Source organism: Anoplophora glabripennis, unplaced genomic scaffold (assembly GCF_000390285.2).
Source record: "Anoplophora glabripennis isolate ALB-LARVAE unplaced genomic scaffold, Agla_2.0 scaffold352, whole genome shotgun sequence".
NCBI lineage: Eukaryota > Metazoa > Arthropoda > Insecta > Coleoptera > Cerambycidae > Anoplophora > Anoplophora glabripennis.
In genome coordinates this window covers 282,016-302,541 of record NW_019417621.1, presented here as the reverse complement: position 1 = coordinate 302,541, position 20,526 = coordinate 282,016, and the positions used below count along the sequence as shown (strand labels likewise).

Here is a 20,526-nt window from a genome sequence, read left to right as displayed (position 1 = left end):
TTTAAAATGTTATTCAAGAGAAAGACGTGATGACTGATGACCCCTCGATAACTTTTTGCGTCATCAGTGAAGAAACTGATAGAGGACTATAGTAAATAAATATAAGAATTTCGCATTGCAGGGGGTAAATGTGTAATTGATAAATTTTGTAATAGTAAGTGGAAAATTATCGTATTTTTTATGAGGTCTTATAAGGTCAAAAATATAAGGTTTAATCATTTTTGATTCTGTTTAGCGTCTACAATCGTCCAAGCAAATATACCTATATTCTCAGTATGCATAGAATTAGTTTTTTCCCAAAAAGGGATGGTAGATGTGTTTTTGCGATATCTTAAAAGAATTTTGAGATATATTATTTACTTTATTTTAAATTTAGGACATCAGAACACTAATTTACATGTTGCGTAACACATTGTTTTAGAGGACTTTTTTGTTATTTTTACTCCGTTTTAAAACTGATTTGAAAAGTATTGATTAAAATATTAGTGAGAAAAAAAAATTTTTTAATAATTATTTTTGAAAAATTCCAGTTATATATATGGGGTGTGCAACTGTAAAATTTCATAACATCTTTATTTGCACACAAAGCATGTCTGGGAGTCTGGGGGATGGGTAAAACAGCTCTCAGAAAACACAAAAAAATATTGGTGTTGAAAAATAGCCTTCTACTATTCAGCATTCAGCCATGCTTGATTGTGAAAATCTGTCATTATTTCAAATCCGTATAGTACCTTCCATCTCAGATGGTAGATATGACGATGATATATTATAAAATACTAGAAAAATTTCTTAGAATGAAAAACTAAACACTGATGAAACTGGTATGCAAAATTTCTTCTTTGATTTTTTGATTGATTTCAGAATCTCGTGAGTAAATAAGCGCTCTTTCTGTATAAGATATACAACAAAATGTCAATAAGAAAAGTTTATCACAATGAGAAACTGAGTATGCATATAAAATTTTATTATCATATATATGCTTAATTTGAAAAAAATAAAATCAAGCAAAATATCAAAGTAGACAACTGAGCAATTAAAATTTTGTACATATATTCAGTTACTTAGGTATTATAAGAAACTTTTAATATTTTGTCGTATCTCATACAAACAGGGCATTTTACTAGCAAAAAAGCTGAAAGGGAGTAATTAAATCAAATTAGCTGTAAGACACTGATGAAAGTTGCATTCTTATCGTTTTTCATTTTGAGAAGCTTATTTAGTACTATTTTGCTGCATCTCATAGATTCTTCAAAATTTATCTCATAGATTCATCAAAATTTACAACTTACAGGATTTTTATTTCACAAACAAGAGGGGGTGAACCTCAGGCTATCTCTCGACACCAACATTTTTTTATCTATTATAAGATTGTAGAGGATGTTAATAAATCTGTGTAAATGATTGACGACAGGCCCTAAGAGTACATTTAAAAAATAAATAAGTCATCTACAGAGATTTATTTGTTTTTAAAATATTGCAAAAAACACAACACGCACATTTAAACCTTTCAATACGGGAAGGTGATATATATATATATATAGACATATTACGCATCATTACGAAGCCGAAAAAGACAGATTCATCCGATATTATGAAGCCCACTAGGTTAATACGAAGCCCTCCTTCGGGCTTCGTAAAGATAACCGTGTATAAAGTCAGAAATAGCTATTATATGATTATAGGGACCTGTAACAAATTTTTAGGTAAGGCTTCGAATTGGCGCATTTTATGGCAAAATACACGCGCCATAGTTCACCATACTGATCTGCAGAGGGCGCGTCAGTCAATCTGTATATATTACATACATATAAAATAGATCCAGCGCATTTTACGAGCCAAATCGGAATACGAGTGATTATACGAGTCCCTATTGAGTTGGCAACAGTGTACGAGATTTAAATCATTTTCCGTTGATTTTATTCATTCTTTTCGTCTATGCGATCTGTAGTCTATGAGAGGCCCGTTTCCCTAGTTATTAGATATTAGTATTTTTGTGAAAGATGTAGTAAGTATAAGGTCCAAAAAAGAAAAAGAACTAGTTAACAACTATTTTCATCGGCACATAAAATCGAAACCAGCGCCTCGGAAACATGAATGTGATGAATTCTTAACCAAGTATAAAAATGACTTCTTAGATAAAGATTGGGTAAAAATAAAAACAATGGTTTACAATATTTTCAGGCAAAAATAGTTATGTAATAACGAATTTTTAATAAAAGCAATAAAAACAACTTGTACTTTAAAATTCATAAAAATACCTATTTATACATTTCCCTCTTCTTCAAGTGCAAATATAATTAAAGCATAAAACAATGTATAATATGCATAATTAAACAACTCTGTTTTTTTATAAATGTAAAAATACACTGTGTCCGCGGATGGATTCCCATGAGGGAAAAAATCTTTATTATTATTTTTACGACCAAGTCATTATAAAAAGTTCTGCTTGTTGAGAAAATTAATTCACAATAAAAATTTTTAGATTATATGTACAGGGGTAAATAAATTAGGAAAACATGAAAATGATTCAGGAGAGAAGTACAATTATTGTTTATTACTTTTAACAAATATTTTATAAAACAAAGTTGTTTATGAACTAACATAATGACTAAATACCAATTTCTAAATAAAAATTCGAATGTTTAAAAATTAATAATAGTTTTTATGCAATTATTTGGATTTTACAAAAAAATCAAACATCTTATTTACATCTGTCAGTATTCTGATTTTGTAACATAAACGTAGGTATACAATAAAATCAGCTAAGTATCTTAATTTTTTTGTAAAATGCAAATAATTATATAAAAACCTTTAATATTTAAATATTCGAATTTTTATTTAGAATTTTGTATTTAGTCTTNTTGGCTACGGAAACCTATCTGGCCCCTAGCCCCTAGACTAATACGAGTGTAGTAGCAAAAAGTTGTCGGTCTTTTATCAAAGGAAAATCGTATCAACAAATTTAATTTAAAATCTAAAATACGGGCTATGTTTTCGTAGTAGCTGTAGTCGCCCAGGTGCATCGAGTGTACGAAGTGGTCGGTTATATGTCAAATACTAACCTGGCGAGCTTGAACCTGAACTTGGCAACGCTGTTCCTTTAGCCGACAACTGTTCGTGACATTACTTTACAAAATTTTCCGAGCATCCGGACATCGGCCAGGGCCGCCCTCGTAGCGGGAGTTATGGGTTGATTTCCTTCATTTTTAAAAGTCGAGTAAAAAATTTTCTTTCCGATTTTCTGTCTTTATTAAGCCTTCCGAATACGTGGTTAAAATTAATGACATTATGACTGAATCACCCTGTATATATATATTTTTTTTGTCTATATATATATATATATATATATATACACAAATAAAAGACTGTGTGACCCATTTCAAACTGAGACACCCTCATAAAATTTTTATTTACAGGGTGATTTTGGACAACTTTTTTTTGAATTGTAGGAGGGCGAAAAGTGTACTTTAGAACCAAGTGTCATTATTTTTATACAAAAACCAAGGACTACCAGATCATTTATGGAAGGTCAAAATTGAAGAAACCATATTAGCAATTTTTTTAGAAAAAATCTAAATGCACCAGTGAATTAAGTGCCCCTTAAAATGGGCCCATACCAAATTTCATAAAAAATATTGCATATTAATAATTTTATGGCAAAATTAAAAATCACATTATGAATTTTTTTCATCTAACGAAGCAAGCCATGGAATAAAACGTCTTCTTATTGAATGGCCGCCAAGATCACCTGACATCCTTGAGTAAAAAGTGTATAAGTCAAGACCACAGTTGTTAGAAGAATTACGGGCTAGAATAACTGAAGCATGTGCAAATCTTATCCCAGAACAACTGAGAAAAGTAACAACAAACATAGGAAAAAGGTATGATAAGTGCCTGGATATAAATGGTGGATTGGTGGGAGTAACAAGAATTTAATTAATAATTCTTCTCTTCTGAAACTTCAATAATTTTGTTGAATATTGTTATGAATAAAAATAATTAGTCTTTTATTTTTGACATTGTATTCCATGGCTTGCTTCGTCAGACGAAAAAAATTCATAACAATGTGATTTTCAATTTTGCCATAGAATTATTAATATGCAATATTTTTTATGACATTTCTTATAGGCCTATTTTAAGGGGTGCTTAATCCAGTGGTGTACTTAGATTTTTTCTAAAAAAATCGCTAATATGGTTTCTTAAATTTTTACCATCCAAAAATGATCTAGTAGGTCTTGGTTTTTGTATAAAGAGGATGACACTTGGTCCTAAAGTACACTTTTCTCCCCTCTACAATTCAAAATAAAGTTGGTCAAAATCGCCCTGTAAATAAAAATTTTATGAGGGTGTCCCGGTTTCAAATGGTCACACTGTATAAAAATTTGTCATTTAGGTTGTAAATTATGCCTCATTTTGAGCCGTGCTTCTAAATATCACTTTAAGGCAGATCATTATTTAAGCCTTTACTATACCTTATACTTATTTTTGCCTTTATTTATAATTTATTTGATAAATACATAATTGTGCACCTTCATAGTTGAAGTATGTTTTAAAATATTCGAGAAAATATAATCAGTTTTTTTTACTGTTACAAAAATAAAAAACAGCTCCTGGATCTATAGATTTACTTCTACCGTTTTCTTACCTAATGCAAGAATTTTTATAATAAGTGTTCTTGCTGTATTATTTCATTGGAACACAAAATAATATATAAAAAAATAAGTCATTACGTTCAGCGGAGGCCTATGTAACCGCATAGCTTGCCTGCATCGGCACAGCAGGAAAATTACTTGAAAACTGGCGCCGCAGTGAAAGAGTTAAAGAAACATATGTAGCTTATCAACTTTCGAAAAAGAATCCCTGAAACTACTAGGAGACAATTTAGGATTATTCTATATACAATAGCCAATCAACGAAAATATGCAACCAATATTTGTAGATTATCACTAATACTAGGACTGAATTAAGTTTGAGGGATTTTTTTTGTAAATTCAAGGTTTTATTGCAAAAAATTGTGTACATTATTATTTTTGTAGTATTGTCCATGGCTTTCCCATCTTTCTGGCAGAACACAGACTCCACGTCAAAAGAACAACTCATCTTTTGATGCTATCCACAAATCGATCCAATTATTAATATCTTCGTAAGAATGGAAGCGCTGCTTAGCCAGGCCGTGTTCCATGGATCAAAATCAGTAGTAATCCGATGAAACATTATATGGTGAATATGGCATGTGAGGCAAAATATCCCATTTCAGCATTTCTAAGCATTTTTTGACTTCATAAGCAACATGTGGTCGCGGATTATCATTTGAAAAATTACTTTATCGTACCTTTCCTTGAATTGCAGCCATTTTTCCTTTTATACACAACTCGAACGCATCAATTATATTTAGTAGCATTCACCAGTGAACCGTGAATATTCGGTCTTGTCGTCGATGTTGATGCATGATCAGGCAAACCCCATGATTTTCTATGCTTAAGGTTATCATAGCACAGCGGTATTCAAACTGTACTCCGCGGATCCCTGGGGTTCCGCACAATCTCTCTGGTAGTTCCGCGACTCAGTCAAAAGTTTAAAATTTTATTATCAATAATTACAAAATTAAAAATTACTCTTAAACGAAATGTTATTAAAAGTACACACGTATAAGTTACTATAAGAGCTTTATCTATTTATGCAAGTGCAAGTAAATCGGTTTATAACTTATAAGCTGGCGTAGCGTTCTCCCCATTGGTCATGCCGCCTTTCCCTTGATTTTTGGCTAGAGATTTATATACAGAGTGTGCCATTTAACACTTCCGCTGACAATATCTCCGAAGTGAAGAAATTTATTTTAGTTTCCGAAATTGGGATTATTAGATCCCTTGAACAGCTTCAAATTGTAGTTAGAATTGTTAGTTCAAGTCTTTCTGTATAGATGGCGCGATACAAACAAATTTTTTGTTCCCTAGACCGTTGAAATACAGTTCATCTGAAAGATCGTTAAATTTTGAGTAATTTTTGTAATATAAAGTTTTCCCTTATATTTACTTGTTTTCAAGATATGTCGACTTCAATATGCAATGTACGATATAAGAAAATCTATTATTTTATTTAAATCATACCAAGATAAAATATTCTTTTAAAAGATCGTTGTAATGGCTTTATTCACATCACATACTAACTAACAAACAATAAATTATAAAAAAACAAATGATCAACTACAGAAAAAAAAAATGTACAATGGTAAATCTTATAAGGATCAGAGATGAACCGCATTTTATCAAATGTTATTAAAAAAAATAAAAAAATTTATCATAGGTGGCTCATGTCATTTGTTTAAAATAAAACAATGGCAGATGACACATATTAGTTTTCCAATAATTACAGTTTTATCAGTTCGCGTCTTTCAATTTATACTAGTTATACGATTTTTTTTCTGTAGTTGATCATTTGTCTTTTTATAAAATATTGTTTGTTAGTTGGTATGTGGTGTGAATAAAGTCATTATAACAATATTTCAAAAGAATATTTTGTCTCGGTGTGATTTAGATAAAATAATGGATTTTCCGGTTATAGCATACATTGCATATTGAATTCGACATATCTCGAAAATAAGTAAATATAGGGAAAAACTTTATATTACAAAAATTGCTCAAAATTTAACGGTCTTTCAGATGGACTGCATTTCCACATTTCAGGGATCAAAAAATTTTTCAGTATCGCCACGCCATCTATACAGAAAGATTTGAACTAACAGTTCTAACTCCAATTGGAAGTTATTCGAGGGACCTAACAACCCGTTTCCGGAACGAAAATAAATTTCTTCATTTCAAAGATTTTGGCAGCGGGAGTGTTAAATAGAACACCCTGTATATCCTGAAATTGCTGACCAGGCAATAAATGTATTAATGTCTTTTGCAACTACATACATGTGCGAAAAATAATTTTCCACGTACATAGCGACAAAAACAAAGTATCGCAATGCGCTTAATGCAGAATTTTGAAATGCGATTGGAACTTACGACAATAGCACCTGATTTTATCATATTATGTAAAAATAAAATATTCAAGCACATCCCAGTCTTTGATTATACTCTTTTTTTAATTACTTAATAAATATTTACTTTAATTTTTACTTAGTGGAATATTTATTTTGTTAATTGTAGTATTTATAAATATATTAAATTATCAGTAAAACATGTTCGAAAATTTTTTTAGGTGTGGTGGTTTCTCAAAAAAATCGAAGTGTTGGCGGGGTTTCAATTTGTATGGCGCCCAATTTCCTTGCTTTTGAATCATACTGAGTGCATTTAAACGTTTGGAAATTATTGTGGGATCAACATTCAACAATTCAGAAAGTTCTTGCATTTTACATGGTCCGAGTAATGTTCCCAGTTCCCCATTTTTTTCGGTTGCCAGGGCGTTCTTTGTCAGCTGTATCGAAATTATCACTTCTAAAACATCGAAACCAATACTCACGTTTCTATCGATGGAGTATATTCATTTTAAGTTTCCAACAGCAATCGATGACTTTCAGCAGCACTTTTCCTTGAGTAAAACTTCCCACAAATGGTGTTTTGTTGGCTCGTAATTCGACATCTTTGGAGTTGAGAAAAAATATGTTGCTTACACTTCAGCAAAATGATACATAATAAAAAGTAAAGCCTAATGACCGAACTTTGACATGAATATATTTACAGAAGTGTCTGATGTGACGCGATAAATTGTGCATAAATTGTGCCCTCTATTGTAAATCCCTCAAAATTAATTTCTCAAAAATTAACCAGCTAGAACACCTGATCTAGCTGTGCTAGATAATTTCTTAACGATATCTAAACAAATATAGAAGTTTGTATCACTACACTAGAACTGTGCTGAGAGTTGTGTTAATAAATAAAATTGTAAGGATTAAATAATCGATTAATTAATTTATCACCAAATTAGAAACCCACAGTACAAAAAATTTTAAATTATCTTATATCTTATCTTTATCACATCACAAAGAAAGCGAACAAAATATTATTTAATAAATAATACGTACCTATACAGATTGATTCATTAACAATGGGAAAATCGGAAGCTGAAGATACTACACGAGAAATGGTGACCATTGGCGCAAACATGCCTTATCCGAAAGTTGATAGTTTCGGAAATACAGGGTGTTGAAAGTTAAAATTTTAAATCGTTTTTTTGCGATTATTCTGAAAATATGTAGGTTAGGAACTTGTAAAACTATATTTTTTAGGCGATGAATAAGATGCGTGTTGCAATTTCAGCATTGCTCATAGAGGATGCCACTTACGATCAATTTTACCGAAAAGTTAGATAATAACTTTTTACTCTGTATGTCTAACATGAAATTTGATTCAAAACCTGAAAGAGCAATCATTTTTCCATTAATTATGTGTTCTTGTTTCATTTCGGTATCTCGATCCGTTTTCGAGAAAAATCGATTTAACGAACACTATGTTTTGATAATACAAGAAATTAAAAGCGAAACAAACCAAGTGTTTCTTCGTGTTATTACAACAATTAACAATAAAACAAATGAAATTCATAATAATGATTTAAAGTCAGTGTTCAAAGAATCCACCGTTGACATTTACACACTTTACACAACGTTTTCTGAGAGATCATTGAGTTTGAAACAACATATTGGGATTGCGTTTGACTTCGTTGGCAGCGATTTGTATTCTTTGCCACAACTCTTCACACGAGCCAATAGATTCTTTGTAAACTATATCTTTCATTCGAGACCAAATAGAAAAATCAAGAGGATTGAAGTCCGGACTTCTGGATGGCCAAGCAAAAATGCTTACATGGCCAATCCAGCGATTTGGAAAAACTGCATCTAAATATGCACGCACTGGCCAAGAAAAATGCGGTGGAGCTCCGTCGTGCATGAACCACATGTCTCTTCTTAAATAAAGTGGAACTTCTTCAAGCCGTGGAAGCATTTTTACTTGGCCACCCAGAAGTCCGGACTTCAATCCTCTTCATTTTTCTATTTGGAAGAATCTATTGGTTCGTGTGAAGAGTTGTGGCAAAGAATACAAATCGCTGCCAACGAAGTCAAACGCAATCCCAATATGTTGTTTCAAACTCGAAGATCTCTCAGAAAACGTTGTGTAAAGTGTGTAAATGTCAACGGTGGATTCTTCGAACACTAACTTTAAATCATTATTACGAATTTCATTTGTTTTATTGTTAATTGTTGTAATAACACGAAGAAACACTTGGTTTGTTTCGCTTTTAATTTCTCATATTATCAAAACATAGTGTTCGTTAAATCGAGTTTTCGGAAAACGGATCGAGATACCGAAATGAAACAAGAACACATAATTAATGGGAAAATGATTGCTCTTTCAGGTTTTGAGTCAAATTTCATGTTAGACATACAGAGTAAAAAGTTATTAATTAAATTTTCGGTAAAATTTGTCGTAAGTGGCGTCCTCTATGAGCAATGCTGAAATTGCAACACGCATCTTATTCGTCGCTTAAGAAAATATAGTTTCACAAATTTTCAAGTTCCTAACCTACATATTTTCAGAATAATCGCAAAAAAACGATTTAAAAATTTAACTTACAACACCCTGTATTTCCGAAACTATCAACTTTCGGATAAGACATGTTTGCGCCAATGGTCACCGTTTCACGTGTAGTATCTTCAGCTTTCGATTTTCCCATTGTTAATGAATCACCCTGTATAGCTATCAGAATATATTTTTATTCGCATATCTGTAACGAATTCATGGGGATGAAAAGAAAGAAAAAATACTCGTCAACATAATGTTTTATTTCAATGAGTGTATAAATAGCTGCTTACACAATTGATCCAACAAGAAAACGCAAAAATAATTTTTATATTATTTATTGCAATACTTTAAAATCTAAGCAGTATCTTTTAATTAATGAAATTACCAAATATACAGAGTGGGCAATAAATACAATCTTTAATTTAATATTTAATACAAAATTTTGTACAAGCAAAAGTAATATCTATAATATCCGGGACAAGAAAAAAGTAAAAACCTTAAAAAGTCACAGGGGAAAAAATACATCTAGGTATATTCTTTTTTTTATTAATAATTTATATTTATGGTGTTAGTATCCATAAAGTAAGTATAAAAAACAAACAAAAGAGCTTACTGTTTGTAACATAAATAAAATAAAAATTATTTAGGATAAAACTTGGATGCAAGAATCGTACATATATTTTCTTTTGCACGAAGCAACAAAAGTTGTAAAAATTCATATAACATAAACTACAAATGAAAAACACTTGGTTATTCAGAACTCTGTAAAGATTCATGGAAATTAATAAAAAAAATAATTAAATATGAATTCATTAAAATTGCAGCTAAGTATAATTGCTTTGGATTTAAAATATAATAAAAACATTTTATTATACACGTATGTTTAAATAGCTTGAAATTTAACAATTTTCTGAATAACCCCGTATACATAACAAGTGAACATTTTCGTGAATACACCCTAAACAGACAGATTTTTTTTTTCAAATACAATGTATGTACAAGTTGTTTTTGTTACACAGCAGAAGAGAATTGCCATTTTAGTAATTATAAAAAAAAACTGAATGACAAGCAGCGCTCACACCTTATAATTAATATAGTAACAAAGATGTACCTCCATTTACTAGGAATTAATGTACGTTGGCAATACTGCTGAAAGCCAAGCAGTGTACGATGATGTTTTAGAGTCAATTTGTCATCAGTCTCAGTTGTAGATTTTGATGGCCTTTTCTAAATAATTAAAACGGGACCGTTTTGGGGCTTTGTTAACGTGGTCTAATCCTAACCAAGGTTTTGGACTACCAGCTGAAATGGAAGAACCTCGATAATATGAAAATATTCAAGTTTCAAAACATTATTAACACAATATATCTAGTGCTCGTTTCTTGAGCTGCACCACTGTAATCTCTGTTATTTTAAGACACACAAGGTCTATCAAATTGGAAAAGGTAACAGAATTTGATAACAAATAAATTAAAAATTAGTTTTTTTGTTTCAAAGTTATTGAGAAAAATATAAAATTTTTATTTTAGTTTTGTGGGGAATTCAAATATGTACCTAATCATATTCAGGACATACACCAAGTTTTGATCAAAAAATTCCCTGATATTTCCAGGTTTTATAGGAATTTCTATTAGTCCATTGAAATGAAGGCTGAACCTCCATTTTTTCCTCTGTCGATCAAACCTGGGCGCAAATATGTATTCGACCCTCAGGAATCCGAATCCGCAAAAATTTTTGACCTAGGTGGTCAGGAAAGGGGTCAAAAGGTCAAAAAACCGTAAAAAATAAGGTTTTTCGCAAATATCTCGTAAACTACGGCAAGTAGCAAAAAAATAATTGCACCATCGTGTTCCCAGGGAAATTTTACATCGATTTTATGCTATTGCTTATTAAAATTAAATAAATTTATGTCATCTTTTGGACAATTACTAAGCACGAGAGGGGAAGTGTATATCTCCGGCGGTGGGGAGTAGTACAGCGCGCACCCTACATGTATCGGCTGACTCGCAGTCGACAGCTCTAGCAGGTGTGCCTGTTTGGAATATAATGCGATTTCAAATATAATTAGCCTGCAGTTGTAGTGGATTTTTTTTTGCTACTTTAATTTTTAAATGAAAAACCAAAAATATTACTAATGATTAATGAATGAACAGAAAAAAATTTTTAGAATGAAATACTTATTGCAAAAATGAAATATACAGGGTGTCCCGAAATTAGGGGGTAATATTTCTACAGGGTGTTCTGTGTCGAAAAAGATTACTTTTTCTTTATATAAACGTGGGTCCAAAAATTCTTCCTAAATTTACCATAACTTTTTTGTGCGTTGACTTTTTTTAACTTTTGAAAAGTATGAAATTTCATGATTTTTTATTAAAAAAAGGTACTCTTGGTTCATATTGGTAGAATGTTCCATTTTTGTGTAAAATCCGTTTAAAAATAATGTTATATGTGTTAATCATCGGGAATTGAAATTGTCAATATCGCAGATTTTGAATAACAAATATGCGTTTGACGTTATTTGCATTGACAGTTCAGTTATTTAGTTTTTGTGAATTGTTATCTTCATAAAAATTCTCGAATCTTTAGTAAATGATTATTTGACAAAGAAAAAAAAAACAAATTATTTGCAGCCAAATAAATGAATCCTCTGTTGTAATTCTTCCAAATGATTTATTTCTGTAGCATAAACTACAGCCTTCAACCTACCCCACAGAAAGTAATCTAGAGGATATAGGTCTAGAGACCGAGGTGGCCATGGAATGGGACCATCTCTACCTATCCACTTGAAAGGAAAATTACCGTTTAACCAATTTATGACATTATGGGTAAAGAGAGGTTGTTGATAGTGTAATGTTAAGCGTACTTTTAACGGTGTATCATCCAATAGTTCTCTTACATCATTTTGCAGAAAGTTTAAGTATCCTTCTGTATTCAGACAAACGGGAAACTGGATTGGTCCAAGTAGCTAGGTCCCCTAAAATTCCTGTTCACAAATTTATTGCAAATCTATTTTGAAAATTTGTGCGCTGTATTGCCTGTATTTAATGGATTTTATACAAAAATGGAACATTCTACCAATATGAAACAAGAGTACCTTTTTTTACTAAAAAACTGAAATTTCATACTTTTCAGTCAAAAGTCAAAAAAGTCAACGCATAAAAAAGTTATGGTAAATTTTACCCCCCTCCCCCCCAGTGTTGGAACGTATGTGATGAAAATTTGTAAATTTCGTTTCAGTAGCGGACTGAACACGTAAGAGTTAAGCTAATTACCAAATTTTATAAATTTATCTCTACTGGTTTCGGAGTTATTTAGAAAAAACCATCATCAGATTGTCCCCTTTAATCGGCTATAACTTCCTTAGGAAGAATTTTTGGGCCCACATTTATATAAAGAAAAAGTATTATTTCTCGACATAGAACGCCCTGTAGAAATGTTGCCCCTAATTTCGGGACACCCTGTAGTTCTCTGAAAAATTGACTAGTAAAGCCAATTCTACAAATACTTGTTCATAAAAAAAGTAAAAATTTGTATAAACAATTCTTCACAGAATGACAACCTTTTATTTCTTAATTTTAAAGATAGTAAACTTTTGAGGAATTGAATAATGAATAAAATAAGCCTAGTAGTCCGGACGAATTAGGTTTTTTTTCAAAAATCGGGCCTACCTCGAATTTTATGGGCTTAAAATTAAGTAAGAAATACACAGAATAAAAGCCTAAATTTGTGTATTTGTAGAGATCGAGCGTCATATTGTTTATTATAACAAAAGAAAATAAAACAATTGCTTTTTTTCAGTTTTTCGTTTATATCTCCGAAAATAAGCCTCTAATCGATATGAAGTATACTTAATTATTTTGTTCCTGAGGAAATTTGATACAACGGTAGGCTTTTGCGAAAGCTCACAACATTTTTTTTATTGCAAAATTAGCGGCGAAAAGAAAAATGTGCTAAATTTCGTAGGCATCAACAGTTAATTTTAAGACAATATTTTATACGTCGACCTCTTCTGAGCACGCAAATAAAGTCGATTAAAAAAAAAGCATATCGGTAGCTGCCTTCTAAATGCCACAATCCATTTGTTAAGGAAGAATTTTGCGAAGATGAGCGCAGCAAGGGCATTACGACGTCACAGCACTCCCCTCTCCTGACTACCGCTCAGCCGCGCGAATCGCGCTGCCTTTAACGAACGTTTACTTGGTCATTTCTTGGTCAAATCGTTTCAAAAAAAAATTCAACGTATAAAGGAGGTCTTCTACTTCACAACGAGCCCAAGTTTATTACAAAATAGTAAATAGAACAGCCAGAATAAAAAAAAATATCTCGACTCCTATTGGTTGGATCGAGACGCTTTTTTTAAGAAATTTATGTTTTTTAAGCACTCTTTCATGCAATTGGTTTGAAATCTGTATATTAAAAAATCGCCGAGAAAAGGATCCTAGTTACCGTTTTTTTTAGTTTTTTGTTAATAACTTTTTTATTTTTACTTCATATCGATTAGAGGTTTATTTTCGGAGATATAAGCGAAAAACTGAAAAAAGCAATTATTTTATTTTCTTTTGTTATAAACAATATGACGCTCGATCTCTACAAATACACAAATTTAGGCTTTTATTCTGTGTATTTTTTACTTAATTTTAAGCCCATAAAATTCGAGGTAGGCCCGATTTTTGAAAAAAAACCTAATTCGTCCGGACTACTAGGCTTATTTTATTCATTATTCAATTCCTCAAAAGTTTACTATCTTTAAAATTAAGAAATAAAAGGTTGTCATTCTGTGAAGAATTGTTTATACAAATTTTTACTTTTTTTATGAACAAGTATTTGTAGAATTGGCTTTACTAGTCAATTTTTCAGAGAACTACAGGGTGTCCCGAAATTAGGGGCAACATTTCTACAGGGCGTTCTATGTCGAGAAATAATACTTTTTCTTTATATAAATGTGGGCCCAAAAATTCTTCCTAAGGAAGTTATAGCCGATTAAAGGGGACAATCTGATGATGGTTTTTTCTAAATAACTCCGAAACCAGTAGAGATAAATTTATAAAATTTGGTAATTAGCTTAACTCTTACGTGTTCAGTCCGCTACTGAAACGAAATTTACAAATTTTCATCACATACGTTCCAACACTGGGGGGGAGGGGGGTAAAATTTACCATAACTTTTTTATGCGTTGACTTTTTTGACTTTTGACTGAAAAGTATGAAATTTCAGTTTTTTAGTAAAAAAAGGTACTCTTGTTTCATATTGGTAGAATGTTCCATTTTTGTATAAAATCCATTAAATACAGGCAATACAGCGCACAAATTTTCAAAATAGATTTGCAATAAATTTGTGAACAGGAATTTTAGGGGACCTAGCTACTTGGACCAATCCAGTTTCCCGTTTGTCTGAATACAGAAGGATACTTAAACTTTCTGCAAAATGATGTAAGAGAACTATTGGATGATACACCGTTAAAAGTACGCTTAACATTACACTATCAACAACCTCTCTTTACCCATAATGTCATAAATTGGTTAAACGGTAATTTTCCTTTCAAGTGGATAGGTAGAGATGGTCCCATTCCATGGCCACCTCGGTCTCTAGACCTATATCCTCTAGATTACTTTCTGTGGGGTAGGTTGAAGGCTGTAGTTTATGCTACAGAAATAAATCATTTGGAAGAATTACAACAGAGGATTCATTTATTTGGCTGCAAATAATTTTTTTTTTTTTACTTTGTCAAATAATCATTTACTAAAGATTCGAGAATTTTTATGAAGATAACAATTCACAAAAACTAAATAACTGAACTGTCAATGCAAATAACGTCAAACGCATATTTGTTATTCAAAATCTGCGATATTGACAATTTCAATTCCCGATGATTAACACATATAACATTATTTTTAAACGGATTTTACACAAAAATGGAACATTCTACCAATATGAACCAAGAGTACCTTTTTTTAATAAAAAATCATGAAATTTCATACTTTTCAAAAGTTAAAAAAAGTCAACGCACAAAAAAGTTATGGTAAATTTAGGAAGAATTTTTGGACCCACGTTTATATAAAGAAAAAGTAATCTTTTTCGACACAGAACACCCTGTAGAAATATTACCCCCTAATTTCGGGACACCCTGTATATTTCATTTTTGCAATAAGTATTTCATTCTAAAATTTTTTTTCTGTTCATTCATTAATCATTAGTAATATTTTTGGTTTTCCATTTAAAAATTAAAGTAGCAAAAAAAATCCACTACAACTGCAGGCTAATTATATTTGAAATCGCATTATATTCCAAAGAGGCACACCTGCTAGAGCTGTCAACTGCGAGTCAGCCGATACATGTAGCGTGCGCGCTCTACTACTCCCCAAATACGTTTCACCGCCGGAGATATACACTTCCCCTCTCTTGCTTAGTAATTGTCCAAAACATGACATAAATTTATTTAATTTTAATAAGCAATAGCATAAAATCGATGTAAAATTTCCCTGGGAACACGATGGTGCAATTATTTTTTTGCTACTTGCCGTAGTTTACGAGATATTTGCGAAAAACCTTATTTTTTACGGTTTTTTGACCTTTTGACCCCTTTCCTGACCACCTAGGTCAAAAATTTTTGCGGATTCGGATTCCTGAGGGTCGAATACATATTTGCGCCCAGGTTTGATCGACAGAGGAAAAAATGGAGGTTCAGCCTTCATTTCAATGGACTATATATCAGTTCCCTAGTTAGTATAATAAATAATTTTCCAAAATAAAAACTAAGAATATGTTTAAATATAAATTATAAAAAACATACAAAGATTAATCATATCAAAAACAGCTGCTACAAAGGGATTTTTTTTGTTTCCACATTTTATTTGGGATTTTTTCATTTAATTAGGACCAGAACATTCAAATTTGTTATGGATAATATTTTGATTTTCGTCAAAATTCAAAATTTTTCATTTTTAAAAATCAAAAACAAACATCCAACTATTATTTCAATCAAAATTTTGACAACATATTTAAATTTTTATTGATGTCCAAGTTTAGACGAATAAAACTAAAATTTTCACATGAAGAAGAGATATGTTTCAAACTTATAAATTAACTTGAAGGATATCTGGCTTTGAGAATTGTATTTTTTGTGCTCTATATTTTGACATAATTAAAAATTTTAATGAACTGTAAAAATTTTGTTTCATGTAATACAAGTAGATGTTTTTCAAAGTATTCATTTCAGAACTGGATAATTTGCTTTTTCGATGGAAACATAACTATAAAACACAAGACAAAATAAGCTAAACAATGCCAAAATATAATATAGTGTCCATAACAAAAACAAAAGTTGAATGTCATTTCAACAACCTGTAATAATATTGTGGTTTAAAAGGTCCTTAATTAAAAATGTAACAAGCGTTCAAATAAAAACGTGGTCGAAGTTGGCTCTGACACATTGGACGTAGGGAGTAGCTTATAGCGACCAACTTAACCTCATTTCTCAACGAGCTGTATAGCAGCTGTCAGTTTCAATAACGTTAATGACTATATAACTTTATTTTAAAGAATAATCGTGATAACAATAACAAACAATTAAAGGAGCTGCGGAAAGTGTCCCCCTCCTTGTTATAACAATAAATTAAAGCAGCTGCAGAAAGTGTCCCCCTCCTTGTTCCAAGCACTTTTCACACCTGTTCCTCAAAGAATTAAAGACATTTCCTAAGATGCTCGGGGTATTGTTAATTTCACGAATCTTGTCTATAAGTCGAGCCTGCAGATGGTTTAAATCAGGAATGGGCAGTTCAAAAATAGTGTTTTTAAGGTAAGGCCACAAAAAGAAATCACACGGCGTAATACCACATGACCTCGGTGGAAATTTATGTTCAGCATTGAGACTTATTAGTCGATTTTGGAAAACTTCCCTCAACATATTCATCGTCTCGCCTGCCGTATGTGCCCTTGCGCCATCTTGTTGAAAGTAAAAGTTTGTAATTTCGTTTTCTTCCAGCTAGTTAGCAAAAGGAGCGATAATTTCTTCTCTATACCTTTGCGCAGTAAGAGTACCATTAAAAAAAATAGGTCCATAAATCCTCCTTCGATTGAGAGCACACCAAAAAAAGTTATCTGGTTTTTCAGAAGACCACATTCTCATATTCTGTGAGTTTACGTAACCACTTAAATGAAACCAGGCTTCATCAGAAAAAAAGGTGACATTATGAAGTTCACCGTAGTTGTTTAAAAACCTTTCACAAAATACAGCCCGTCGCGGAAAATCAACTTCATGAAGTTCTTGCTGACAAGTTAAACGATAGGAGAACAAACGCAAATCTTTTTTTAACACTGTGTGGCAGGTACCGACTGATACTCCCACCATTTGTGATAAAACACGTACAGAAGTTCTTGGCGCATTTTCCATTATTTGTTGCACATTTTCTTTTAATTCTTCAGTCCGCTTTTTATGTCGGCCGCTTCCTTCTTTTCTTGTTACACTGCCCGTTTCACGAAAAACATTGGCACAACGCTGAACTCCACTTTGAAAAATTTTGTACTCAACAACGCCGGGAAATTGATTTTGAAATTCTATGAAACATTCCTCAATAAAATACTTCCATATTTCATCAATCTTGCGTCCATTTCTAAAGTAGGACTCTATGATAAACACTTTTTGTTCTTGAGAAAACACCATTTTAAACGCTTTTTAAAACGAAAATATTCAAATTGATAGCGGCGATATAGCGCTTTGACAGATGACGTTTAAGTTCATTTGCTATATGCTACCCCTACGTCCAAATTTTCAGAACCAACTTGACCACGTTTTTATTTGAACGCTCGTTATATACAAAAATCAAAATTTTTAGTTTTTAATCAATAACAGCAAATTTAAAAAAAATCCTTTGGCATGTTTTTGTCATCAAATTGTCTTTGTCTTAATTTGAGCATTAAAAAATGAACACTCACTATAAAATTTGTTTTATATTTAAAATATAAAGAACAAAATTTGAAGTGATATTTTTGGCATAGTTATAAAATCTCAAAATTGGATATAAATATTTACATGAATTTTTATGAGACTATTCTGAAAACTTAAAGTTCCATGGATTAGTATCAAATTGAATTCCATTTAATTTGAGATCGGAACAGAATTGATAAAAACACTAGAAGCATTAAATTTAGCTAATTTTTATATCAAATGTTATTCCCATTGAAATTAATCTCTGACAAAAATATATTTATATCTAAAACACCATAACATATTACACCATAAGAAATAACATATTGTGTAATTCAATATTACGACGATTCCTATGGAAATCACGTTCCAAAAACAGTTTCGTAAATATTATAAAAATGTCAATTGCTTTGACATTAAAAATTAAATTAAATTCCATAATTTTTTTTATAGTAACATTCACACTATCAAATTTGATATGACTGAAATATTTTAAAGATTTGTTGTATAGGGTGCTTTTAAAAGGTCAAATTTCCAAAATATGTGACAGTATAAATAAAAAAATAATAATATCGACACAGACAGAATATGCATAAATAAAAAAATTCTCAAATGCTGTAAAAGTTTAACATTATTGATTTTTCTTCCATGTACGTACACATTTTTAGTTCACTACATAACAACGTTGCAAGGGCAAGTTGCAGGCAGACCTACCATTTTCACAGAAAATATTGAAGATATTCGACAACGAATAGTTTGATCTCCTGAGAAACATATGTTACAGTTAACTACTCAAACAGGTACTGCGATAAACAATATAGTTTGAATTATGTACATTTTTTTAACCTAAAGTTGAAGTTAAAAAACAATTGATGTTGTCGTTTGACCTTGGTCGCAGAATAATGTATTTCACCATGTCTGCTGCGTATGCATCACGTTAGCCCTGTTTCTGTGTTTACATCCGAAAGGAGCTCGGAGAGTCCGCTAAGTACATGAAAAAGTCGAAGACATTTATAAATGAGTGGATGAAATGTTATTCTGACATAAAAAACGTCGATGACCTACCGGATTGTGGCTCTATACAAAAAACCACGAAAAAGGAGGACAGAGTGATTTTGCAGGCGTTTCAGCAGAATCCTTGTCTACCATTGCATAGGGGGCAGACAATTTTGCGTAAAAAGGGTCTAAATGTGTCGTGTGACACTATAAGAAGGCGCTTACTGGCTTATGAAGTCAAATTTCGAAGCATAGTGAAAAAACCGCTACCGTCTGAAAAACACATGGAAAAAAGACTTAATTGGGCAAAAGAAAATTTGGACCCTGATTGGGACAACGTAATTTTTTCGGACAAAGCTTCTTTTTAGACACGTTCTTCTATCACCCATACCTGATCTACCCACGCCAATAGACTCATTCAGTGGACCGTTAAAAACCCGGTAAAGGTGCACATCTGGGACTGTCTCTCAAAACAGGGATTTGGTAATTTGCACATCTTCACAGAAAATTTGAACGCTGCCAAAATGGTCAAAATATATCAGAGGGCTTTATTACCATCTGCCGAAAGGTGGTTTATGCGGAAAAATTAAAATTGGCTACTGCAAGAAGACAATGACCCAAAACATCAGAGTCGTCTTTCACTGGGTGGAAGCAAGAAATTGACAATGTACTGGATTGGCTGTCACAGTCGCCAGATGCAAATTCAATAGAAAATGTGTGGGCGCTCATGAAATTGAAGCTCCGAGGGAAGAAGATCTGGACCGTTAAGCAGTTATTTCGACAGATTCGATTGACATGGAGGTCTTTGACACAAGAGTATGCTATACAATTAGTAGAAAGTGTATCTCGGAGATGCCAGGCAATTATTAATAATGGAGGGGATTGGACATATTATTAATTCATCATGTAGTATGTGACAGACTGTAGGTTATCTGGGTAGCAGTTCCAGGAAGGCGGATACTACGCCCAATTTCTTTTTGAGAAGTAACAAATTGAGAATACAGTAACATTTTACAACAAGCCCTGGAATTAATGCATGACGATGAACTGCGGCTCGGGTGTTTTTAATAAGATGGAGCCACGGTA

General features: G+C 31.8%; 1 protein-coding gene across 2 annotated transcripts in view; it reads right to left on the bottom strand.

Annotated features, from left to right (window-relative positions):
* Positions 1-9,766: 9,766 nt before the first annotated feature.
* LOC108910074 (ubiquitin carboxyl-terminal hydrolase 7) overlaps positions 9,767-20,526 on the bottom strand; it is a 52,753-nt gene continuing 41,993 nt past the window's right edge. Inside the window, exon 15 of one of the 2 annotated variants that reach the window (XM_018714572.2) lies at positions 9,767-10,823. In XM_018714572.2, coding sequence (XP_018570088.1) covers positions 10,723-10,823 — 101 coding nt within the window. In that variant the 3' untranslated portion in view covers positions 9,767-10,722. The remainder of the gene's footprint in view (positions 10,824-20,526) is intronic. The other variant, XM_018714571.2, reaches the window with a different exon arrangement.